This window comes from Onychostruthus taczanowskii, unplaced genomic scaffold, assembly GCF_017590055.1.
Source record: "Onychostruthus taczanowskii isolate IOZ18803 unplaced genomic scaffold, ASM1759005v1 scaffold3, whole genome shotgun sequence".
Classification (NCBI taxonomy): Eukaryota; Metazoa; Chordata; class Aves; order Passeriformes; family Passeridae; genus Onychostruthus; species Onychostruthus taczanowskii.
In genome coordinates this window covers 20,006,935-20,032,773 of record NW_024500349.1, presented here as the reverse complement: position 1 = coordinate 20,032,773, position 25,839 = coordinate 20,006,935, and the positions used below count along the sequence as shown (strand labels likewise).

At 41.0% G+C, this 25,839-nt stretch overlaps 2 protein-coding genes across 2 annotated transcripts; both read left to right on the top strand.

Moving 5' to 3' along the window:
* Positions 1-2,585: 2,585 nt before the first annotated feature.
* CUNH9orf152 (chromosome unknown C9orf152 homolog) lies at positions 2,586-8,078 on the top strand. The gene is made up of 2 exons (XM_041408937.1): positions 2,586-2,814; positions 7,522-8,078. Exons 1-2 carry the CDS (start codon positions 2,586-2,588, stop codon positions 8,076-8,078), a joined length of 786 nt encoding a protein of 261 aa, XP_041264871.1.
* A 3,863-nt stretch (positions 8,079-11,941) lies between these two features.
* NUB1 (negative regulator of ubiquitin like proteins 1) lies at positions 11,942-25,743 on the top strand. The gene is made up of 15 exons (XM_041408796.1): positions 11,942-12,123; positions 14,292-14,409; positions 14,496-14,657; positions 15,914-15,972; positions 16,503-16,573; positions 17,294-17,476; positions 18,985-19,073; positions 20,063-20,169; positions 21,034-21,220; positions 21,588-21,695; positions 21,864-22,016; positions 22,872-23,018; positions 23,413-23,508; positions 24,281-24,473; positions 25,074-25,743. Exons 2-15 carry the CDS (start codon positions 14,293-14,295, stop codon positions 25,235-25,237), a joined length of 1,836 nt encoding a protein of 611 aa, XP_041264730.1. The 5' UTR covers positions 11,942-12,123; position 14,292; the 3' UTR covers positions 25,238-25,743.
* Positions 25,744-25,839: the final 96 nt, after the last annotated feature.

The following is a 25,839-nucleotide window of genomic DNA, read 5'->3' as shown; positions in this document are numbered from 1 at the left end:
GGAGTTGGGACAAGATGGTCCTTGAGGTCCCTTTCAACCCTTAACATTCCATGATTCCATTAAATTCTCTTGTGCCACAACAGCACCACAAACCTGTGCAAGTTTTCAGAAGTGAGTGATTATTACCAGTCTAACAGCCGTGGCTTATGTCCTTCTAGACACAAACTCTTCTCAGCCAGAAAAATAAAACATCCCCTCACAAGGTATCTTGAAAAGAGACCAATAGATAAATAAAAGCCTATTGTCAAAGTGACAGGAGTGTTATCCATTCCTAAGAGAAATTACCACACTCAAGGCAACTTCAAACCAATAATCTTCCCTACAATTCCATTGACTTGAACTCAGTGGGTTAGAGCATGGTGCTAATAACACCAAGGTTGTGGGTTTGATCCATGGAGTTATGGACCATTCACTTCAGACTTGATGATCCCTGTGGATCCCTCAGAACTTGGGATACTCTGTGATTCTGTGACTTCTGTTGTGCTTTATGGTATGCAGGGCGACCCCAGCATCTGGGAATGATCGGCATCTGACTCCGTTGATTCAGAATGCTGAAAAATTGCTTTATTAAAACTATACTATATTACATTAATACTATATCATAACTATACTAATGAGATACTAAAGAATACTAAAAAGATACTAAAGAAAAACCTGTGACCATCTCCAGACAGCCAGGACACAGCTTGGACCTAACACGCCAATTAATATAAACAACCATCACCAGAACCCAACTAAGAACACACTCTCAGTAAAGAATCTCCATAACACATTTTACATGTGCAAAAACAACAGGAGCAGAATAGAGGTAAGAATTGTTTTGTCTTCTTCTCTCTGTGCTTCTCCCAGAAAAATCCTGGGAGAGAGAATTATGTCTCTCTGTTCAGAGAATGTGAATGCCACAGTGCTTGATGGAGGATACCACATCTGGAGATGTTGCACAGACCCACCTGAGCCTACATTTCCAGCACAGGAGATTCACAGTTCTAAGTGTATCGCAGGACTTGAAGCCCACAAAACTGGAAAAACCCACCGTGGAACCCATTGCTGTTTCCTCTGGCCATACCTCACGCAGTCCATTGTGACAAGCGCCCGCCTGGCTCCCATGTTCCCAGGGCCTGGGTTCCATGGGAACCTGCTGCTGCTGCTGCTGCTGTGCCCGCAGCCCCACTCCGGGCCCTTCGCCTCAAGGCCAGCAGCTCTCACCTTGCTCCCGGGAAGGATCCCCCAGCATCCCCCGGAGGCTGTGCCGATCCTGCGGGGTGCAGGTGGGTACCGGAGCTGCTGCTGGGCAATCCCAGCTCAGGGGGATTCACAGGAGGCTGCTCTGGTGCCGATGTGCCAGAGCTGTGCCCAGTGCCTTTCCTCCTTGTCTTTATTATCAGCCTGCATTTCTTAGCCAACCATTCTGACAATTCTCTGCCCCTTCCATCAATAGTTTGGATTTCAAGCCTTATTTCTCTACTTGGTTTATGCCACACAAAAGGTAAATTGTCTGTAGAGGATGACATTTTAGTTACAAAACTTCAGCCTTACATTCAAAGCGGCTCTTAGGAAATAACCGACTGTGTACTCAAATTAGTTTTGACACAGTCCTTTTAAACTCTTACCAAAAATGTGCCACTGCGTGAGAATGAGCAGATGCACAATTGTATTAAAGCTACAGTTTAACTGCATAATTTTTTCACATACTACTGTCTTGGGCCCTTGATAGACCTATTTCAGGAACAAAAACTTGCAGTACACAGCCCAGGCAAAGTGTTATACTCTACCTGATATGATCAAAAGCCACGAGTTTTTCAAATTTTTGCCTCGTTGTGAGATAATAATGTTAGCATTAAGTTTTGAAATTTAGCTTACCATGCATTTTTAAAGTTTCCTCAGCTCTCATTAACAAAATTATTCTTTCTGTAGTTTATTTCATTTTAGAGAACAGCAGAAGTTCTGAATGAGTCAGACTAAGGCGTTCCTGTCTCCAGCCTTCCAATTCCAAGTGTTGCTGGCCCATATTTTTCTGACTCTGAATACTTTTAACATATTTTTTGAAAGGCAACAATAAGCATAAAAGTATGAAAGCTTGATAAATCCTCCCCTCCCACCCCAGTGCCCCATGAAGCGTCAGCAATAATGTAACTAAAAGTTCAGGAAGGAAGAGTCGGGGAGAAAGACACAAAATACACAGGCAAAAAGAAAAATATCTCCAAGGTGGAACTGCTGACCTGGGGATGCCTCCACAACAGCATGTATTTGAGAATTAGCATTGCTACATAAACCAGTATTACCCAGCCTTTTCTGTATTTGGCTGTGTTCAACGAGGGTTTGTACTTCACTGTTTTTTTTGGCAAAGGTTCATGTGCTCACAACCTTAAGTAAACATTGAATCCAGCTATGCAGTCCTGATCCTGAACTCTTGTATGCAGGAGCTCCGGGCACTCGGCATGAAAAGAACCTGAGTGACTTCCACAGCTCCAGTGCAGACCGGGCAGCTCCTGACACAAGGCACCGTGCTTGGAAGAAAGTCACTCCTTCATTTAGGAAGATTTCAGATGCTTCACGCTTGATTTGCTTTTTTTTTTGCCATCACAATGAAGGAAATGTCCTGCTTCTGCTTGAGTTTTTCTTCCTTGTTGGAACAGATGGTGAAGGCTTACAAATACGTGACTGGTATTTTTTCAGTGACTCATAGCTCAGAGCCACAGGTTTCAGATGGTGACAAGAAGCTTACCAGGATGGATGTAAGCATACTTGAGGAGCAGTATGTCCATATAAAACAGAAGCAAAAACTGCAACCACACATTATTGTATATAAAACAGGTACGCTTCTCTTTGTAGAAAAAAAAAATGCATAAGTAATGTAAAGATTATTTCTTTAAATCTTTAATAACACCTTGTTTGTTCTTTTTGTGTTCAGCTTCAAGACATGTAGAAGAAAATTCCTTTTTTTGTCATTTTGGGGTTTTATTTGTTTTGCTGAAAGGTGGTTTTATATTTATATCAATAAGCTTCATGTCAGTGAAATATTATTATGTATTTGAAACTGATTAACATATTTGAGGTAAGATTTTACAGGTTTTATATCAGTAAAATAAAGTTCTAAACATAAATAGTAATCCTTACAGCAACCATGTTCTTCATGTCTATGATAAGTGTATTTGTGCAACGTGTTCTGTAATATTTCTGCTCTCTTGAATGCTTCCATCAGAACCAGCAGCTCTGGGTCATCTTTCTCTTTTTTCCCTTCTCTGTCTGTGTAAAGAAAGACTACAGGAAGCAATGGCAAATATCAAGTAACAAGCACAAGTTGGGGTTTTGTTAAAATATAACTTTAATTAAAAGTCATAGTGGGTAACTAAGATACAAGCTTTGAACAAAAGGTCCTGTTTTGAAAGTATTTTCAGTGCATACTGCTTGGAAAGTGCATAAATAGAAAAACAAGTAAGAATATGTATCACTCATCTACCTGCCCTGTCAAGCAGATTTTATATAAGAAACTTGCAATTATTTTAACATTTTTAGTTAGACTACTGCTAACAATACTACACTGATACATCAGCTTTCCAAGTTAAAAGTGATCTTGAGAATACTAAGACAACTAATGAAGTTGTCTTCTGAATTTAATTCTAATATAAAATCCACACTTCATTCACCTCTCATATTAGTATTTAGCTCAATAGATGTAGGACTTATGTTATTTAATTCTTTACACTTTCCTCTACATTTTTCAACAGTTCTAGCATTTGGCTGTGTCAGAATTCATGATCAAAACAATCAGAAAAAAAAATTGTTATTATGAACTATATAACAGATTTGCTTCTTCAATATTCTTTCATCCAAATGTTTTTAAATGCTCATGTTAAAAGAATGAAAATCTCTGTGAGGAACAAAAATATATATATACAAGCTTGTTTTATCAGGTATCAAAAAGCAGCTAATTTGAAGACAAAACAGCCCATCTAATCAGTTATAGCAAAAATATGTTAGTTAAGGAAAGGGAGCAAAAGCCTTTATTCAGATTAATTCAAATGAAGTTTCAGATACAATGAATGTAATTAGAGCAGATTTCTTGCAAGGTCATTTTTAGATGAAGATTAAAATATGTAAGAAAGTAGAACTGCACAGTTTCTGGGGAATTTAAAATGTAGTAGGGCTAAAAATCCACATACAAATATTTTTATACACATGCACATTCTAGAAAACATTCACAAAACCACATAACCTGCTGCACTTAACTTCTCTCTTCAAACTACCTGTGTGGAAAGAATTCATGTCACTGTTAGAAGCAGTCAGACCTTAGGCATTTTTTGTTATACTGAGTTCTCAAGGTCCTAAAAGTTTATCTTACACATTCCTGTGGAAGCTGGGAAAACCTATTATCTGGCTCAGAACTTTGCACCTGTTACATGCATCAGTTTTCAGAAAAATGTGGAGCAGAAATGAACATTGCTGCATCAGGACTGCCCTACACCATCCTGAAATTCTAGGTAGTTCCAAAAGGCAGTCCATGTATGTATCAGTGATTTGTACTGCCAGGAAATTGTTTCCCTACCTAGAGGGTAAAATTATAGCTGTGCTGGGAAAGGAGTGACAACAACAGCACCACCACAAACCCCACACATACACACAAACCTCAAAGGCCAGACACACAAACCCTTCCTCATGGAAGGAAAGCACCTTCAGTCCCTTGTGGTCTTAAAAGTCCCTGCCAAAGGTCTTTGTTCTTACCAGTAAAACCCTGCTTTGCTCCTGCCTGGCAGAGCTGCTGTCCTTCCATGGAACCACAGGGATTTTGAGCACTGTAGGTTTGTTGCACCACAGCTGGAACGATAATTCCAAGTTTTCTGGAGGACTTTTAGCTTTGTATGTCACTTCCTCTGCAGGAGTCATGAAATTGTGGACCTTTAAACAGAACTTAAGACACTCTTAACCTCTCTATTTTTTTGTCAGAGGGCTTAGTAACCAACAAGTCATCTGAAAACAACTTTGTTCTGTTTCTTCCCCAATACACACAGCCATACTCATGCTTGTGCCCACTCCTGATTATTTGAGAACAAAGACCATAAGAAGATTTGAAAGGCACCAGTTAGGGGATAATACAGCAGTGCATTCATTATTTATTGCCTAAGAAGCTGAAAAACAGTATTTACTTTAGGAATTAAGTGGGAGTATTCAGCACATGCAGTCACAACAGAATAAATACTGGAGCTCTGACTGCAGAAATCTCTTCCAAGTATTTCCCAAGGTAACTTGAGATAAGATTAACTTTTGCCACTCCGGAACCTTAAAGTATCTATTGATGACAGCATATGGCCAGATGGTAAACAACTGTGCAACAAGGCTATAATACATAATTTACATGGAGGAAAAAAAGACAGAAAAACAGAAAGAAAGAGCTGTATAATTGCAGCTTTCTTAAGAGGTTTGGACAGTGCTGGAGGTGTGTTAATTCAACACCCAGTGGTTCAGGACTATCGCATTTCTGTCCAAGGTCATTGCTCAATTTTGTGTGCTGCACCTGTAGCCAAGCAAGGAATCAAATCAACCTTGAACTCAAAACCAGTGCACACTATTAAAACTGCACTAGCTTTGTCACTCTGAACTTTCTGATCTGCTCAAGACAGATCATAATTATTCTGATGACCAGTTCATAAGGCTCTAGATGTTCTGATGTTGCCTATCAATGTCAGTCCAGCCAAGAGCACAGTTAACACCACAAAAACATGCAAAGGTGCTTCACCTCAGTCTCTCAGTTCCATTCTCTCAAGGCTTTTCTCTCACATACAGAGAACAAGCCTTGGTTTTCACAGCCTGGTGCTACACTGTACTGTTCTGCAGAACACACAGAGCTCTGATTTGCACGTGAACCTTTTTGCAGCCAGCCAAGCTCAGCTTCATTTCTTGGATGAGGTCCAGTCATAACTTTGATTCTCACTGTTGTATAGTATAGAACTGTGTATTCTTATGTCTCTGAGAGGTGTCACCCTAAGAAATTCTGTCAACACACCTCACTGTACAGAGGGATGCACAAACACACCTGTATCTCAAAGCTCTACACGTGCCTCAGTCTCCTCTCTCCCAGTAACGTGGCATGAGAGCCAATGTGGTCTGACACTGCTCTCCCTCCCAGCCACGCTGCAAAACAGCTCTTATCAGATCAACCCTTCATGGCCAAGGAGCAGAAAAAGCTCTGTGATATTATGCTGGGGTTGTTGTTTTGGCAGTGGGAGAGAAAGGCAGCAGTGAAAGGCCTTGCCTAGCAAAATCCCTGCTGTACAGGTTCGTTTACTGCCAGGAAATCAGCTGGGTCTGACATCTAATACTTATTCGTAAAGATGACACAAAAGGCAGCTATAAAGGAGAGGTTGTGCTGTTGGGTTTTGATGGAGGCAAAACACTGCCTACTCCTACTCACTCTAGCTTCATTTCAAATTTAGGATTGCAATCATTTTGAAACAGTTGTTCAGAAACACTCAAAATACAATCAGCACTCTCCTAAGTTGACTTTTCTCCTTTTAATGTGTTTCAGAATTTATTGTACAACAGACACAGTCACTATAAGTCAACGCTGTAAATAAGGCCAGCACTCTGTACAACCCCTACTTTAAATTATATTTATACCAACTGAAGTATATTGAAGTAGTGTCAACGAATTATCTTTAGTGTAATGGATCAGTTTCTGTTCATTTTCAAGACACAGAAAACCAGTCATGTCCTGCAATTTGTTGACTGCTACATGTAATTAAAGTAGCATTAGCATTTCTGTCCCTAATATCTTAAACATTTTTAACTTTCATAGTGCTTTGGAAATTAAGCTATAGGGGTAAAAGAATTAAAAAAAAAAAGGAGACCGGAATCTCTCCAATTGTTACAGCTACTCTATACCATTCATAGAGGAAGCAGATTCCTCTAAGTTATCATTCAGGCAATACGAGTATGATAAGCTATTTACACAATTTGTACCAACTGGAATAGTAAAATTGCAGTAAAATATTAAAATACAAGCCTATAATGTTAATGATCCCTCATTAAGAAAAAGAAGGCATTCACAACTTTTTTTTTATCTGGAAATAGTCACAATATTATTAAATTGTGAATACAAACTTCAAACTGTACCAAACAGAACATTTTAGTCTTTCAAATTACAGCACTTGCCAACACACTGAGCAAGTCCCTACTCACCTTAAGAAGTTTTGCTTACAAGCAATTAATTACTGAAAGTCGATTCTCAATCTGTGCTGTTAATGAGTCTTGGAGTACCAGTTAGATCAATATTGTCTTGATAAATTTGCATTTTCATTTGACTAAAACTAGGATACCATTTATGCTCTCAGAACTGCAAAAGCAAGCATGAAGTAGTTCTACTCCTTAATTTGGCATCAAAAGAACTTGCAATACTCTCAGCCACTGAAAGAAAGAGCACAGTTAAAACTCATGTTAAAGCTTTTCAGACGAGTTAATGCTGCTGAAATCATACCCTTGATTTTTGCCACCATACTAACGCGCACAAATGCATTTCTCCAGCAGGTGGACATGAATCTGTTCTGCCAGAATCAATGATCAACCCTGTTCTGATTAATAAGAAAGTTAAAAGATCAAAGTCATGTAGAGGAGACGTGCCAGTCAGAAAGGTCACACTGGAGACATCCAATGGAGGCGACTCAGAAGAGGATTTGCTATGGCGCGCCCACCTGGGAAGGCACCTGGGGACAGGAGATTCCTGGGATCTCTCCCACTGCAACAGCACACCGTGGAGTTTTGACAACCAGAGACTGATTTCAAAGGGAAATGGCACAGCACAGACCAAGGAACATGAAGGAGCAAGTGAACTGTCTGAGCTCAGGCAGCTGGGAAGCTCAAGCCTGTTGAACAGTCTCAGCAAAGAGAACGGCTGCAACACTTCCAGCTCCTGCCAAAAGCCTCCTCTGAAATCACCCACTGCAGCACTTTGGGCACATCAGCAGATTTCTGCTACAAAATGCACGCCAGCCTGCAACAAACTGAACTTTTACCCTTTCCCAAATAGGAAAGGGCCCAGAATTTCTGAAGCTGCAAGGAGGCTTGGGTTGTATGTCTCACAATGAGGACATTCAGTAATACCTAAAACTTAGTCAAAAACTTGACTAAAACTTAAAATAGCAAAGTAGTCCTTCCGGTTACACAGATCAACCTGCTGAGGGTTTAACACCATTATTAGCCACAGAAGATTCTGACTATATAATCTTTAATATCTTTATAATTTGTAACATATGATTTCATCATTCACTTTCAAGATATTCATGGTAATTTCTGATGTATTTTTAAATCAATTAATAAAACCTCTGCTCATTTCTATTGTTGTAATGAGACTTAGTAAATATAATTCCTTTCTGATACATAAATCTTATCCTAATATATTTTTAGTTCCCATCTATCCCCAGTGTTTCATTAGAAAACTAATGAGGTCTCCCCTTCTGCAAGATCTTTAGAAGGAGGAGAGTCTCTCTTGCAGGTGCTTTTCAATGACACAAACAAGATTTTTGTATCACCCACTTCTGGCTGCAAGTGCTCAGACAGGTCTCTTTTTCAAATGTAGTCTTCACAAAAATTGGAGATGGGAAATGTCTCCCTATTTCATAATGGGTAGCCATGGGACATCATAGTAACTGGGTTTTTTTCTTCACAGTAGTTAAAGTGTTTAAAGAAGGATTAGGAAGGGGGGAAAATAAGATAAAGCATAGATAAACCTAACAGATAACAGGGAAAAATACTAGATAACAATTAGTCCACATGAAACAAGAAATTACCTGGAAGGAAATACTTTAAAAACTTCATTGTCCTTTGATTGATTTAGTTATCTTAATTAAACATGGACCTTGAAAACCTTGGTTTTAAAGTCAGTGCAGGTTTATGCATGGACTAGGTAACTAACTCCTTTGTAAGCTCTTTCATACAAACACTTTGTGCTTTCCTCAGGCTTCTCTAGGATATTACTGTGCTTTGTACTGACTGGAACTAATTTAGAAAAGGCATTTTGCCTTTGGAGAATCTTTCAATTTAATTTCCAAGGACATTATGAAAGGGAATTTTCAGTAAGTTTTCACTCGTTAGTGGGGTAGTTTCAGTTATGAGAAAAGTTGCTATACTAACATTTCAAGAGACTGGAATATTACACACACAATTGTCTAATGAGAAAATTACAGGTTTTTTTCCTAAAGCAGTTGTAGTGAAAATGAAGCAGAAAAATAAGAAAAGAGCCTAAAACTTCCAACACTAGAAAGTCCCACTTCTGAAAGGCAAGGCATCTGATCTGCAAATCCTTTCCGGTTAACTTCTTCATGTTTGGCCATCATGGGCAGGAGATTCCATCACTGTTACCACAGATAGTTGCTATACTAACATTTCAAGAGACTGGAATATTACACACACAATTGTCTAATGAGAAAATTACAGGTTTTTTTCCTAAAGCAGTTGTAGTGAAAATGAAGCAGAAAAATAAGAAAAGAGCCTAAAACTTCCAACACTAGAAAGTCCCACTTCTGAAAGGCATCTGATCTGCAAATCCTTTCCTGTTAACTTCTTCATGTTTGGCCATCATGGGCAGGAGATTCCATCACTGTTACCACAGATGTAGTCAAGTTTCAAGCACTGAACTCAAGACTACCATAAAGCAAATTTTCTCTGAGTTTATCAGCAGGCAAGCCTGACTGATTTATGCACATGGGGGAACATGGAATCCTGAAATTCTAGTTCAGTGTCTTGTTCACAAGCCCATGAAGTTCCCATTTCCAAAGATGCAAACAAGACCCTCATGGTAGCTTGCCTGACTTCCTAAGAAAAATATTAGGACAGTCTTGCAGGTCCATCCATTCTAGAATAAATCACACTGCTGAGCAATTATTTCAGCCACACATCAATAAAATCAAGTAAAATAAAATTAAATCCCTTTGCTGCTGGGACAACATGCTGCTGGTCACATGAAAGAATTAGCCCACATGAGTTACTTGGAACTGGTGTTACCCATTAGAAGAAAAGTTTGTCTTTTACAGGCACCAAAAACATTCCAGGAACAAGCCTCAACCCCCTGAGGAACTCAAATACAAAACACAGTATTGAGCAGCCACGTTTTGCAGCCAAATCCCTGAAGCTTTGCTCCCTGCTCCCATTCCTGGACATTCTGGGGACTAAAAGTGACACTGGAACACTGCCTCAGCCTGAGGTGCTGTTTAGCACCAGGTTTTCCACATCCCTCCAGCCCAGTCTCTGAACCCAGGTTAACTCCTGACAGTCCCACAACCAGGCAAGACCCTGCCCACCCCCACTGATGGGGAAATACAAACTCCCAGGCTAAATCTCACCTGCAACACTGCTGCCTTCAAAAAATACAGGAAAAAACCCCCAACCTGCACATCTCTGCCTCACACACACAGAGGTGGCAGATGAGGGGTGGCTGCAGAACACTCGCCCCCAACCCAGACCCAGTCTTTCCCGGAGGGACAGTCCCTCAGGCAGCCTTGGGGACCCCCCTCATATCCCAGGGATGAGCCACCAGATCCTCTGGAGCCAGCAGGCCCTGCTGTTGTCACATTAACCAGTGTGCAACAAGCCAATAATTACACACTTGAGAGAAACATTATTTATTTCAAGCCTGGGTGCTGGTGGTCTTTCACCAATCAAGCACACCCACCATCAAAACTTTTTACTATTTATACATTTTAGCAAACAAAGCCATTATTGTTAATCTGCTACAAGTTGGAGAGTTCTTTTCTTAATTAGTATTCTATCTTCTACTGGTTAATGATTCTCTCACTTCTTATGCTAATAAGCACTTTCTCATGTTTTGAGTCTGTGGGTTTCTTGGGTCAGTTGTTGTGATGTTTTGGTAATGCCAGAATTACCTCTTACCCAGTTGGAGCTGATTTCAGCACAGCTACTGAGTTGGTTTTATCTGTTTCTTCCTTATCTTGGGAGTTCTGCCAAATGTCCTTGTGGCCTGTAAATTCTGCATTCTTTGTGTCAACTATCAGTAGTAGATCCTACTTCCCAAGCTCTGTTAACCTTCCCCAAGGTCTGAGATCATTGAAACATGTTGAGCCCCAAACCTTAACACGGTAATTCTATCAACAAATAATTTATTTTTCTAACATCTGGATGTCCCTTAGAACTTGTAATGTCACTTAGAACTTATAATATCACTTAGTTGCTGTTTCATGGGTTATGTCTCACAGAACCACGAATGGGTCAGGTTGGAAGGGGCCACGGGGGTCATTTGGCCCCAGCTCCCTGCTCCAGCAGGGCCATCCTAGAGCACATGGGACAGGATTGTGTCCAGATGGTTCTGGAATATCTCCAGTGAGGGAAACTCCTCACCCTCTCTGGGCAAACTGTTCAGTGCTCGGTCACTGCTCAGGGAAGAAGTTTTTCCCCATATTCTGGTGGAATTCCCTGTGCACCAGTTTCTGCCCATTGGCTCTTGTCCTGTTGCTGGGTGCCACCAAGAAGAGCCTGGTCCATGCTCTTGGCACCTCTCTCAAACATTGATGGGGTAAATCTCCTCAGGGACAGGATGACAGGTCAGGGCCTTAAGCTGTGTCAGGGAGCTTTGGTTGGATATTTAGAGGAATTTCCACACGGAAAGGAAGATTAGACACTGGAACGGGCAGCCCAGGGAGGCGGTGGAGCCACAGTCCCTGGAGATTTTAAGGAAAGACAGGACACGGCACTGAGCGCCATGGTCTGCCTGACATGGTGGCGTTCCGTCATGTCAGACTCCATGACCTCAGAGCTCTTTTCCAACCCAACCGACGCCGTGATTCCATGATTCCTTTCTTTTTCACTAGGCTCGAAACCACGCAGAGACCGAACACCACAGACCACCGGAGCGAAGGGAGCCCTGCCCCTGCGCGCCTGGCAGCGGACACGCCCCGAGTGAGGGCAGGGCGCGGACATGGCGGGCGGGGCGCGGCTTCACCCACGTCACGCCCGTCTCCCTGGGCCTTCCGGGCTGCCGTAGGAGCCGCTCCCGATCCTCTCCCTCAGGGACCGCGGCCCTCGCCTCCCTCCTTCCCTCCCGGGAAGCAGCTCAGGGAGCAGCTGCGTCGGCCCCCGAGCTTCCCCCGGCGGCGGCTGTGCCGAGCCCGCGGGGCGCAGGTGGGTGCCCGGGCCCGGGGCCGTGCTGACAGCGCCGCGGTGGCAGCGGGGACTGGCGGTGGCGGCGCTGCCCTGGCACGGGAGGCTCTGGATGTGTTCCTGGGGAGGGATGAGGATGCCCGGGCCCGCAGGGATGGGGCTGCTCTCCCTGTGGGTCTGCTCGTGGCGCTGCTTCAGTGCTTCCCCTCGCTCAGCCGCGGAGGAGTGTGGCAGGGCTGTGCTTGACTCGTTTTCAGGGAAAATTAATGTGTCTTGCTTTGTTAGCCAACCATTCTGACAATCCCCTGTTCCTTTCGTCAACAATTTGCCTTTTGAACCTGGTTGCTGCATCTTATGTCGCGCATCTTACTCCTCCACTTGTTTTGTTTCACGTAAGACTGGCCTAAGAGGATGACATTTTATTTACAAAAGCTGAGTCTTGCATTCAGAGCGGTTCTGGGGAAATACCCCCGTCCTTTACTCCAGCGAGTTTTGAGAAAGTCCCTTTAAACTCATTCCGAAAGTGAAATTGCCTCAGGAGCTCTTGTGGCGTTTCATGGCTGATGGAAGAGTAAGTCACAGATGGTTTTGCCGTGGATTCTAATGCAATTTAGTGATGGTGTGCTGGGATTTATTATAAGTGTTAGAAATGTTACATATAAAATCGTAGGTTTCGTGTTTGTGAAAGCAAAAGTTTATTTTTTAAATAGAGTGTTAGTAAGAGTAAGTTTAATTGGAGACTGCAGTGATGTTTTCTGTTTTGATAGATTAATTAAAAATCACAAACTTACCAAGCTATAGTATTGATAAACAGATGAATGGCCAGTTTATAAATGTCACCTGGATTTACAATTCTTAGTCTTAAGCATAGATTGCAATTTCAAATTTTATCTGAGTGACCCAACACCGTAACTTTTTTTTTTTTGCAAATGTTAAGTAGAATTATGGCTATGAAATGGGTCTTCAGCATAACTTAAAAGTGGGGAAATTATGGTTACAGGCTGTTAATGAGAATTCCCTGGTGTGTTTTGGGAGAGGGGAAAGCTACATTAATAGCTACAGTGTTTTGAAAATTGAGTGGTTTTGTCACTTTTAGCTTTGTGAATGCCATTGTTTGCCTTGGCTCTCAAATAACAGCAGCAGCATCCCAGCAGGAAAAAGAATGTGTGTTTGTCTCTGCTGGTTTTGACAGACAGACACTGTGCACATTGCAGCAGTCCAGCTGGAAGGGTTGTTAAACCATCCACTTCCCACTTCATCCCTCTGACTCCTCTTTAGGGGAAACTGTTGTCAGTGCAGCTTGCAGGGAATTCTTTGAAGCTCAGTTAAGCTGGGCTTGAGGTAAGGCTGACTGGTAAAACTTACCACAAATTGAATATTTGCCTACTTTTTTCCCCCCTCAAAAAGTTTTTTTCTGAGCCAGGAGTAGTTTTTTTTTAAACTGGGGGAACTCTTCCCTTTTCTCCTGAGAGCTCTGTGCCAATAAACGAGAATGAAAGATGGAAACCACTCTGAAAGAAAATTGAAACTGATTAATTGAATTTCATGGCCATCTTAGTGCATGTATGCCAACATTTTAAATGCTTTTCTGTCTAATATAAAGGATGTTTTCCATATGATTCCCAGTGCCCAGGATCCACAACTCTCCCATGCTTTATCATGCACCTGGAGTTTGTTTTTTCCTCTTGATCTCTGCACCCTCCTTTCCTTGCCCTCTGTGTGCCTTCCCTGCTTTTTGGGTGTTTGGGTTTTTCCCCAGGGTCATGCTGATTAACTCAGAGTTTCCTGCTTTGTCTGAGCTGAATCAGAATTGGTGGATCCAGAGCAGGGCAGAACAACTGAATTGTCAATTTTGATGTATTGACTGCAATCCCAGTTCACGTGAGGGGATAGGAAAAGGTTTAATTTGTCTTGAAACGGCAGGGCCCTTGTAAGTTATCCCTACTCTGATCCAAATTTCACCCTCTTTTCATTTATTTTTCCCCCCCATTTTTTCTCATGGTTTGGCCTCAGTTTCCCCTCCCCACCAAAATGTGTGGAATGAATTTAATACTCAGAATTTATTTCAGAATTCCAGAGTGTCACTTAGGCTTCTCGAAAAGCAGAATATCCTACTACAGGAAAGCTATTATTAAAGGATTGTTTATTTTTCTCTCTTTTCCCTTCCAACTCTGCTTTTGTTTTAAAAGAATGGCACAAAAGAAGTATTTGATAGCAAAACTGACAAGCTGCTTAAGAGAGGACAAAATTCAGCTATGGAAACCACCATATACAAATGAAAAGAAGGAAGCTGGTGAAGAGATGAAGGTAAATATTTTCTCTGACTTGATGTCATACGTCTTCCATGTCATACTGCTGGTGCATTTTCCCAGTTTTTCTTGTCATTTTTTCAGGAACTTGTACAGAAATATTCATCCAAGCTGAATATCAATAAGAATGATGCAGAGAATATGCTGGAAGAAATACGGTGTAAAGCAATTGAGCGTGGGACAGGAAATGAGAATTTTAAAGTGACTGGGATTGCAAGACTTGATATATATCTGCCTCGTAGAAAAGTGAGTAAGACTGCAAAAAAATCTGCATAAATAGCTTTACTTTGAGGTTTGAGTAGGTTTACTTTGAGGTTTTTTTCACTACAGTGTTTTGTATGAGTGATCTGTGTCAGGTATAAAAAAATGGGGAGGGGAAAATTACATGTTTTAGTTTCCCAGGTATATGGAAACATCATAGCAGAGAAATATAATATTGAGGAGATGAGGAATTTTTCCCTTTAGGATTTAATGGCAAATAATCTTTCAATTAAGAAAAGTAAATTAGATTTAAGTGTCTTATTTCAATTTGATTCCTTCTGATGTAACTGCTTGTATTAGCAATAAAGAACAGATGAATTTTTTTCAGCTGTAGAATACCTAAAGTTGATTCAGCATTTTGATGTCACTTGAACTTGGAAATGAGGAGCAGGATTTTATGTTGTGATGGCACTCACCTGTTCCCTTCATGGATTCATAGAATTACAGAGTCACAGAATCATTAAGGTTGGAAAAGACCTCCAGGATCATCGAGTTCAATCTCCACCACCTTGGCAACTGAGCCATGGCATTCCCTGACTATTCCAGTTGTTTTTTGAACACTTCCATGGATGGAGATTCCACCACCTCCCTGGGCAGTCCATTCCAAAGCTCAGCCTTCTAGAGCAGGCTCCTAAAATCTTCTCCAACAGAGAACTGAATTAAGTTGTGCCCTTTTAGAGTCAGGTTTTGATTTCTATTTTCATGCATAAAATACTCCTGTAGTGAAAAATAATTACCTGGGCTAAAGGGTAGAGAGTGTTAAGTGATTGCCATGCAGTTAAAACAACTAAATAGTTTCATAATTCTACTTTATAATGCTTCTGGGCAAATAGGGAAATGAGTTAATTTAAAATTCCAGTTTATCTAAACTGGGACCAGAGACATTAATAGGAATTAATCATAACTTAGCCAGTCACAGGTGAGTGGCATAATTGCAAAGCACAGTTAAGATTGGAGGTGCATAATTAAATTAATTTAAATTGTTTGGTTCTGAATTTAGATTTATTTAATTCTGAATATCCTGCTGTTATAATGCTTATTTTTAGCACTGTAGCAAGTACAGAACTGGAAATTATTGCTAGGTATGTCCAGCCATAACCCTCTAAATAGGATTGTTATTTGTAAGAGGAATGTTACTGTAGAAGAGTTAATTAAGAAAATGTCCAAAGTATATTAATATCTATTTATTAATATGCTTTTCCTTCTCTCTTTCTTTTCCCCACCCAATATAATTACTACAGAGCAGGAAAATCCCACTGGAGACCAGTCTGTTCATCACAGGCAAAGAGCTCAGATCCCAGTAAGTGCAATCACCCTTTGTGCTTCTCTCATGAGACACCACCCTGTCACAGAGCATTTTGGAAAAATGCAAACAAACATGCTTTTTGTTTGATTTAAGCTTTTTCTTAGCATGTATTCTCTGAACAGGATGTCCAGTGTCCCTGTAGGGCAGTTCTTCATGGGAACAGCTGTGGTTTAACAGATGGAAAACAGGAAAAAGATAGTTCTGTGTAAATCCCCAGCAAGTACCAGTGTTCCAAGTCTGTAACCAGGCAGATCCTCTAAACATTGAACATGACTTTCTCTTTCTTTTGTGTTTTTAAGCCTAAAAAAATCAGATGCTTTTGTCTGTTTTGCTTTTTCCCTTTTTGTATCCCAGGTTTCCTCTATATAGTACATAAAGCTCTCTGATGGGGTTATTTTGCTTCTAGCAGCCTTTTGTAGCAAAAATTTTAAGCCATTTATAAGCACTTTTTTAGGTTTTATTACTATTGAAACAACAATATTGTATAACCTTAAAAATTTATGTTCATGTTATTTATTTCACAGGATAGCACAGGAATATGCATTACAAGAAAATGCTGTCAAAATAATCATAAATAAGAAGCAGCTTGATCTGGGTATGTATATCTAGTTAAAGATACTTTTATGATAATTTTCTAGTTTTCTGTTTCTCAGAAGAAAATTTGCCTTGCAACTCTATTAATTTCATAAATTTCAAAAAAAACAGCTGTTATATTTTCAGTTTCTGCTTTACAGGAAATTTATTAAATTATAATAATCCACATGCTTAAATAGAATTAGACTAATTAAAGGAATGCTGTAATGAATGTAGAAAATCTTAGTGTTGAAATGCTGAAAATGCACATTTAAGAGAAAGGTTTTTGAAGAAATTTAGACTTACTCTATAAGAGCATTTTCAAAGACTTTTTGTAATGTTTTGCCCATGCTCAACCTGTCAGACATGTGGGAAGTGATGATAGAGCTTTTTCTTTGCTGATGGCCCTGGAATATATCAGAATTAGAGACACAGAACTGACAGAAGGAACTTGGATTCAGTTCCCAGTTTCTCTATCCTGTTCTCTTGTGAGGTATGATCCTGGACATGTTCTTATTGCAGTTTTTGCCTGAAGATCAATTAACTGAAATAGAAATAATGGTATTTTTAAAATGTTTGGAAAGAAACATAACAGTCACTTCAAAAGCACTTTTAAGACACAAATCTGACTCTAAATTTTGCTGACTGTCAGTAATTTTTAGGGGCTTTGACTGAGTTCTCAAGTCTTGCAATTTCATTAGTTCCAGTAGCTGAATTGTATTAATCACACTCTATTTTACAGGTAAAACCCTTGAAGATCAGGGTGTCACACACAATGCAAAAGTGATGGTGCTTCAACTGGAACAGAGTGATGAGGAAACCAAAAGAAAAGTTCAGGAGGAAGAGCTTCAGTGTAAGAAAGAAAAAGAAATAAATGACAAGATGCAGAGAACTAAGAAGGGTTTGGAAATTCTAGCAGCAAGAGGTAAGTGGGCTTCTTGGATTGGGGGGGAGGTGGGTGTTCATTAATCTTTGTGAGTCCAAGTTAAATTCTCACAGGCCTTTTGACATGGAAGAGTGCCTATACCATGGGTGAATTTCAGTTCACACTTTTCTAGGTTTCTGCCTACTTGAAAACTGGATTTTAAGTTGGCTAAAACTTTTTTTCCCACCATTTTTACACAACTAGAACGCTACAAAAAACTTTGGCACTTTGAGAAGGACATAATATGAATCAGTTGTTTAATTAGCACTTGGCAGTTAGAGGACTGATGACTTGTGAGAAGCTTTGGATTTATTGTAGACAAAAGCACAGTGCATAATGTGTTTTAAGTCATTAAACACTTTTTTTTCTGGTTTAGCTATGGCTGTGTGTAACCATGGTTTCATTGTGCAGAGCAGCTCATTTGTCACTGTCATCTGCAACACGCCTGTGGTGTTCTCATTCCCTTGGGATGTTGATTCCTGGCAACTGTGGATTAAATTAAAGGGATATAGTTAATTTAACAGTAATAATTCTTCAAAATGAGGTTGTGTTTGTGAACTGCAGTGCTTGGTGGTGAGTTTAAATCACTTCTCTATTCCGTTGTTTCACAAATCCACAAGCAAGGAGCTGTGAAGCTGAGCAGGTCACGAATTCCTGCCAAATGCAGAAGCACCTGAACAAAGCTTCAAAGCTGTGACTTCTGGTTTCTTACCACAATACCAGATTTTGAACACATGACAGAAGTGTTTGCCTTTTTTGGACATAAGGGATTGTTTAGACCCCAAATTTTGAATCCTGAGTTAGGTCTCTTTATGTTTTTTGCCACTGTCAGTTGCAGCCAATGCCAGAGTAAAGAGCAGAGTCTGTAATGGGCTCCCAGGATGAAGGTTCTGTGAGAAGTGCAGTGAGGGTTTCACAATCCTTTTGTCTCACGTGAGAGAAGCTGCAGGGCAGAAGCTTTTAATCTCAACAAGCTCTTCCTTAACTGTCTTTTGGCTACAAGAAAACAATCTTTTCCTTGTAAATCAAATGGAAGTGAAAACAAAATTGGTAGTTTGGTAACAAGCATTAAAGATGTGGGGAAGGAAAATACTGAGCTGTATTTTTTTTCCAGCTTTATCAACTGTGCTCAGCTGTATTTTTTAAATATTCCAGCTTTAGTTGATAAATCATTTCAAATGCTTTGTTGTTTAAAATGTAGGTGTTTTGTCTTCTGCAAAAAAAAAAAAAAAAAACTTCTTTATAGTTCATGAAACTTTTGATATTTTGTCTAAATTTCTGCATGCACAAGGCCTTTTCCACAGTGACCTTTCTAGAAGTTCCTCATGTTTACCTGGCCAGAGCCACTGTTGGTATGTCCAGAAAAACAGACATGCAGCCTTTATATCTAATTCTGGGGTTTTTTTGTTTGGTGTTTTCTTTAACAACATTACTAAAATAATCTTATGGCAGCAGAGTTGCTCTGTTGAAGGTGATGTTTAAATTTTAAACTTTTTTATATCTTTCAGAGGAGTACTTGGATCCAGACTCTGCCCCATACCTAGATATAGCTAATCAAACTGGAAGGTCAATTCAGATTCCTCCTCAAGCTAAAAAAGTAGGTGAAAGCATCTTACAGTGCCACTAATGTGGCTCTTAAAGCTGTGAAACATTTAAAATATGGGGTTGAAATACAGCCAGACTTTCTGGGGATGTAACCCTGGGCCCACTAGATGTTTATTTAATGCCAATAATTTTGAAATACAATTGAAGTAGAATTCTATAGGTGGGAACATTTCAGTCATCTGGAGACAACCTCTGATTCCTGATCTCATTGCAGGTTTAATCTGGCACTGACCCCTGTGTGGTCCACATCTTACTTTGAGGTTTAAGACAAGCTTTAATTTTGTTGATCTTAGTGCCTATTATAAATTTTGGGTGTCCTAGAAAGGCATGAAAGTAATTTGTTTCTTAGGCCTTATTTCCATTTGTAAACTTGATGAGTCTGCATGCAGTTCTGATGAAGTGCTCAACGTAATAATTCACCTGAAGACGTAAAGCATCCAGTGTTCAAGTGAATGAAATTTCATCAGTATTGATCAAGGATCAGAGGAAATATTGCAGGCTGTTTCTATCCAGAATTATTATTGCATTTTCATTGGTTATACTGCAGGAGTGTTTTCCTGACACATTGAAAATTTAATTTTCAGTTCTGAGGCTTTTCAGGAGGTGAATTCTTAGGTTTTGCAAGATAATTGGGATAGCGAAGCAAAACAAGTTTGGTGCTGTTAGGAAGTGCAGCAGCCAGAAAAATGCTGAGCTTTGTATCACTCACCATTGAGAATCTCTCTGGGGTTGCATACTTAAAGTAGGCTTGGTGCAGCATTTCTTGTGCCAGTAACATCCCTTGCTTTTAACTAGACAATATCTGACGTTATCAGGTGGGAGAGAAGTGTCAAGCAGTGTGAGATAGCACTGGTCTTGCAGAACTGATACAGTGGTGTTTCACTAGGAAGAACAAGGACTCTGATGGATTACCTGGCTATTTCCTTTTAGCACTTTGATTTGGGGAAGTGCAGTCAAAAGTCTCAATATCTGTTTTTCTAGGCACTTGTGCTGGCTATGGGTTACCATGAGAAAGGCAGAGCATTAATGAAGAAGAAAGAATATGAAATAGCACTGCCATATTTGTTGGATGCTGATAAACACTTCTGGTAAGAACATTTTTGAGTCTTTGTGTCTGTCTTTACTGTCAGCCCATAAAGGAACAGCACAGCCTCTACCTGTGCATATAAATCAGGGCCAGTTTTGCCTGGGGTTGCTCCACACCCCTCCTTACAGATGGGAAGCAGCAGATAAAGCTCTGACTTGCAGTGACAGGTGGCTTCATGTAGAACAGCTGAAACAGATACTGCCACTGGGCAAGTTAATCTTTCATAACAGCCTAAACAGAAACTGTCAATATTCATGTACCAGGTTATAAATTGCATTAGCTTGAGAGACAGTTACGGATATTCATTTGCAGTTGCTCCTGTGAAGTAATAATTTCATGTAAAAGGTGGAGCAGATAGCTAAGGTCAGTAACCATACCAGTGCTTCTGCAAGTAAATTCATTTCCTATCAGCTGTCAGAGCCCTAAATTGTTCTTTTGGGATCCCAAAAGTAATACTGTCCCTGTCTGTTTCTCATCTGTGTGGGTGTGCAAGGAGACTGACACGGTTCTCAGCATGTTCATGTGCACTGAGGCAGTTTCTCAGTCCTCCCAAAGATTCCACAGGGTTTAATTCCATTATGCTTTTAGAGATGCCATATTAAACAGTAGCCACAGCTCATTTTGTTACTGTAATGCTTTAAGGTGTAGCACTGGCATCAGTCCTGTGTGTCAGTGAGTGGAATGGGGATCAGCATTTGATCTCCATTAGTTTGATCAGCATTAGTTTCCTGCCTCAGATACAAAGAGTGTGCTTTCTCCAACATGAGTGTGCACACTTCTGATGTTGTTTTATGAATGTTAAAAAGTAGGGAGAGGGGAAATAAACAACCCTCTTGCAGAAAAAAAAAATGGTTTTATTTTGCAGTGAGTGTAGCACGGAGCTGCTGAACACGGTTGATAATTACGCAGTGCTGCAGCTGGATATAGTGTGGTGCTACTTCCGTCTGGAGCAGCTGGACTGCCTGGATGATGCAGAGAAAAAGCTGTCCACAGCACAGAGATGCTTCCAGAGGTGCTATGGAGAGAACCACGAGAGGCTTATTGACATCAAAGTATGCTGGGTTGGACTTAATTAGGGTGGGATTTTTTTTTCTGCATGTATTCAGTTGCTGTTCAAATATCGCAAGACTGGCTTTTAGAAGCTTAAAGTTTTCCTGTGTGTCATCAGCCTGTTACCTGGTTCCATAATTGTCAGCACAGGGAAACATCAAGCCTGGCAAAAAGATCATGGCAAACCTGTGTTTATATGCACAGACATGATCAAGGGTTTAGGTGTGGTGCTTTATCTGCACACTGAGTGTCACAAAGCCCAGACTGCATCTTCTCTAAATGTGTAAATTGTTCTGTTCATAATGAACTGGTGTTCTACCACACATTTCTATCTACATGGTCCCTCTCCTTCTTTAAACAATTCCTTAGGGAAGCTATGGTCGGGAGAAGGTTTTATTTCTGCGGCTTTACCTCCTTCAAGGGATTGGGCACTACCACAGTGGCAGAGAAAAGGAGGCTGCGGAGTACATTCAGAAGGTAAGACCTTCTTTTACCTCTAGGTAAAACTCTGGAGTCCTTCACTCCAACCCCTCGGTTTGGGTTCCATCTGGAACCTCTTCTCTGCTTACTCAGAGAAACAGGGAGGCTTTTTTTTGTTTGTATTTTAACAGTGTACGTGTGTCATTTTGTTCTTCCCATATGCAGGCATCCTCTTTGTACGGAGAGCTGTCCATAGATCCTGACAAAGTGGATCGCCTGTCACTCCTGGGGTTCTCGGAGCAGGAAGCTCGCCTTGCCCTGCGAGCGTGCCATGGGAATGTGGAGCATGCTGCCAATCTCATCACCAACAGGAGAGAGGTAAGGGCAGTGAAAGCATTAAACCACGGATCACCTGAGTTGAGGTGTCCATGAGTTGTGTGGCCAGGGCAGGGTGGTGCTGAGTTAAGGACTTGGATTATCCTGCTCTGGCACTCTTGGTGTAGCTGACAGTTGGATGAGTTGGAAACCAAAACTTAATGCACTAACAGGGGAAGCTCTGTCTCAAAACAGATGGGACAAGAGTGCCAAAGACCTGTGGTTGTACTACAGAGGCACATGGAAAGGCTTTGCACCAGTGTTTGCTACTCAGCAGAGATATGGGAATAAAGCACCAGGACCAAGCTGTCACTCCCTGGCCTTGCTGCCCCCTATTGTGGGTTTGTACTTGGAAGATCCAGGAGGGAAAAGATTTTCTTGTGCTAGAGTGAGTGGAGATAGTGCTGTCCAGATCTGAAGTGATGTCTGGTAAGCTGAGGAGGCACTTCTAGACTTCAGACAGTGAAGTGTGGACAGAAAAGCCAACTGGCTGAGGGAAGACTGAACAGAACTCCCTGGCTCCCTGCCCGGTTCTGACTGTCTGTCCTTGGCAAGTCTTGTCTGTGGGCCCATCTGCCAAATGGGTTTGTCACTTACCACACAGGGCCTGGAATAGCTGTGATGGCACCAGATCTGATCTGCAGAGCGGAAGTGTGGCGACAGGGCTGGCTCATGGAAATGCAGCTTTATTTAGCAACGAGTGTCTGGCAGCACAGTCTGTATTTACAAAAAAAAAAAAAAAAAAAAGCCTTTTTCTCAAGAGATTCAAACTTGAAGTAAAAAAAATCCAAGAAACCCTACATACACAGGGTATGTGTTAAAGCATTCCCATGCACAGTGAGCTTTGTGCTCTTGCAGGAAAAGGCACAGATCAGGAGGGAGGAGAGAGCTAAAAGGCGGCGGCGACTGGAGGACATCAATACCCTGAAAAATATGGGCTACTCAGAGAGAGCTGCTCAGATAGCTCTTCAAAAGACACGAGGAAACCTAGACCAAGCCTTTAAGGTAAGTGATTTCTTGTTACACTTTTTTTTCTGTGGCATTGTACAAAAGAAATTTGGTTGTTTGTTGGGGGTTTTTTTATTGTTTAGCAGATTCCTATTCTCTGTATTCTATACTTTTTAGTTCATAGCTACCTTTTCTGAGCTGTAATGACTGAACTTGCACTTCCTGACCCAATAAATCAGATGTCACTTAACTTGGCCGAGGTATACTTTTTAGTTCATAGCTACCTTTTCTGAGCTGTAATGACTGAACTTGCACTTCTGACCCAATAAATGAGATGTCACTTAACTTGGCTGAGTATTGCTTATATCAACCACTGGGCTGCATACACAACCGTGTTGAGGACTGTTATAGCTCTGTTCCTCTATTTTGATCTCTCTCTGTTTTCCTACAGTTTATTCTTGACAATCCTGAGTTACTCTTGGAAGATGATGATGATGATTCTGTGGCCATGGACCAGTTTCAGGTTTCCCAAGAAAGTATTGAGCAAGTAAGCTAGACCACTTGCTTCCTTGTGACTTGGTTGTCTTGTTTCTGAGTTGTGCTTGCAAGAACAGCAGATTTTCCTGAAGTGAAGCTGTGCAAGTGTTCTTGGACCCATGTTCACTCAGGCTGTCACACTCCAGGGTCTGGCATCCACTCACTCTTCATGGTGCAGTCCCTTGGGCTAACATGTAATTTGTGTGTACTTCCTGCCCAGTGCACCACCCTGCCATGCATGCATATGGAGGGAAATTGTGTGCACTGTAATGCTCTGTCCCAAAAAAGACAGCAAATGAGAAATCTGTTCAAGTCTCTAAACTCTGCAGTGCACAAGGGAAAGAGTTGGAATGTGTATTTCTCATGGCAGGCTGTCTGACAAGCTCGTCAGTAGTTAGAGTGGCTGTGTAATTGATGCCAGGCAAGAAAACTGTATTGCCTCAGAAAAACAAATGCACCCCCCTGGTACACTGGAGTGCTTTGAAGTTTCATTTTGAAAACAGAAAAAGAATTGGTCTGGTACTAGACAAGAGGCTCTTGATCCTGTTCAACATCCTCATGCCTTTAATAGGTCACTGCCCTGTTGTTAACTGTTCCAGTAAACCAGAGTCAGTGTCCTGGAATTCCTGGCATGCAGTGCTTTTCTTTGTGTGAGAGGATGACTGTCAGATGCAGAGTCAGATTCCTGTCAGATCCTGGTGTCAGATGAGCTTAGATTTCCCCAGATTTTTTATTATTTTACTATTATTATTTATTATTTTTTATCCTTTCCCCCCCCACAGCTGACGTACATGGGTTTCAGCCGTGAGTCTGCAGAGCAAGCTTTAAAGGTCTTTAAAGGGAACATCCACGTGGCTTCCCAAACCCTTGCTCATTATGGGGGAGTTCTTCCCCCTTCACTGCTGCTGTCCTCAGAAGGGTCCAGTCCATCAGAGGAATCCACTTCTTCCAAGGACCTGCTCACAGAGTCTGCAGGTGAGAATGTTGCATCCAGCAGCGTGGGAAGGGAAGGCTGTTCTGGCTTTTGTAGGAAATAGTTAAGCAATTTCTGCTGAAATCATGACACAGGGCTGCAGTAATGCCTCAGGCTGTTTTTATTGGGAACACAGTTACAGGAAGGCAGCTGCTGTTCCCTGCAGTGACAGCCACAAAGGAACCAGAGGAGACTGGTACCAGCTGCAGGCAGGTGCAGCCCAGGAGAAAAAGTGACACTCAGGGTGTCCTGGGCAAGGCTAAGGAGTTTATTCCAGAACTGTCCTCTGCAGGTGGCTGACCTGCCTCCATACTCCTTCATCATGTCCCTTACAGGATAGAACCACAATCAATAACTTTAAACTTAAAGAAACTTGCACATACTTTTTCTCTCGTTACTTGTCAGAGCTGTAGTGATCCCTGCTGTATAATTAAAAGCTTTCCTACACCACATTTAAATAATAAGGAAAAATGGCCATCCTGCCCTGTCCTTTGCACAGTAATTGTAAGAGGTGGTTGTGCAGGAAGGGGCTGGCTGCTGAAACAGGGAGAGCACCAACTTCTTTCAGTGGTGAATTCACTGCTGCTGCTTTTTATTGGAAGGTTCCTCTAGTTCACCAACAGATGAAGACATGGAGACTGATGCAGTCAATGAAATCCTAGAGGATATTCCTGAGCATGAAGAGGATTATCTGGATTTAACACTCGAGGAAGAGGAGCAGATAATTCATGAATACTTATCCTATATACAAGTACCGCAGCACTAAATCCCATTAAATCTACTTCAGTTATATGTATTTACCTTGTCAAATGGAGTTTGGATTATAAATGCACCTTCATCTTATCTCTTACTAAGGGCCTTGAATTCCATTAAACTATAGTTGGAATACTTAATTCCTGCTTATTTGTAACTCTGCTTAAAGCCTACATTTGTGATACATTGTAATTTATTGTCATAGAAATATAGAAACATTTATTTTCAGAAGAAAATTTAATAGAACTAAACTATATTTTTATTGTGAAATAAGTTAACTCAGTAAAGAAGCATTTCTATACCATTTTAAAATACCAGCTTTAAAAGAAAAATGTGAGTTTGTAAACAAGAAACCTTAGCTCATGAGGCTGTAGAGGTGTATCAGCTTTCCTACTTTTCTTCTGAAAGATTTCTAAGAGACATTAATGTATCTGTTGTGCATGGGTTTATACCGTGTTCTGCTTGTCCCTTCCTACAGGTGTTACACAGGCAATAAAGGTGACTCTGTGCTGCTTCTGCCTTCGGTGAGAGACCTCTGTGCTTTGTTTAAAAAGTGGGAACTACCTGGCAGGGCCTGTCTTGGGACTGGGGGAGTGATCTACTGGAATTTCTTTT

Coding starts and splice junctions, on each gene's coding strand:
- CUNH9orf152 (XM_041408937.1), top strand. CDS start 2,586: ATGAAGGAAATGTCCTGCTTCTGCTTGAGTTTTTCTTCCTTGTTGGAA. Junction 2,815..7,521: donor CATTATTGTATATAAAACAG/GTACGCTTCTCT, acceptor TTTCTCCAGCAG/GTGGACATGAATCTGTTCTG.
- NUB1 (XM_041408796.1), top strand. CDS start 14,293: ATGGCACAAAAGAAGTATTTGATAGCAAAACTGACAAGCTGCTTAAGA. Junction 16,574..17,293: donor TAAGAAGCAGCTTGATCTGG/GTATGTATATCT, acceptor TCTATTTTACAG/GTAAAACCCTTGAAGATCAG. Junction 24,474..25,073: donor CCTGCTCACAGAGTCTGCAG/GTGAGAATGTTG, acceptor TTTTATTGGAAG/GTTCCTCTAGTTCACCAACA.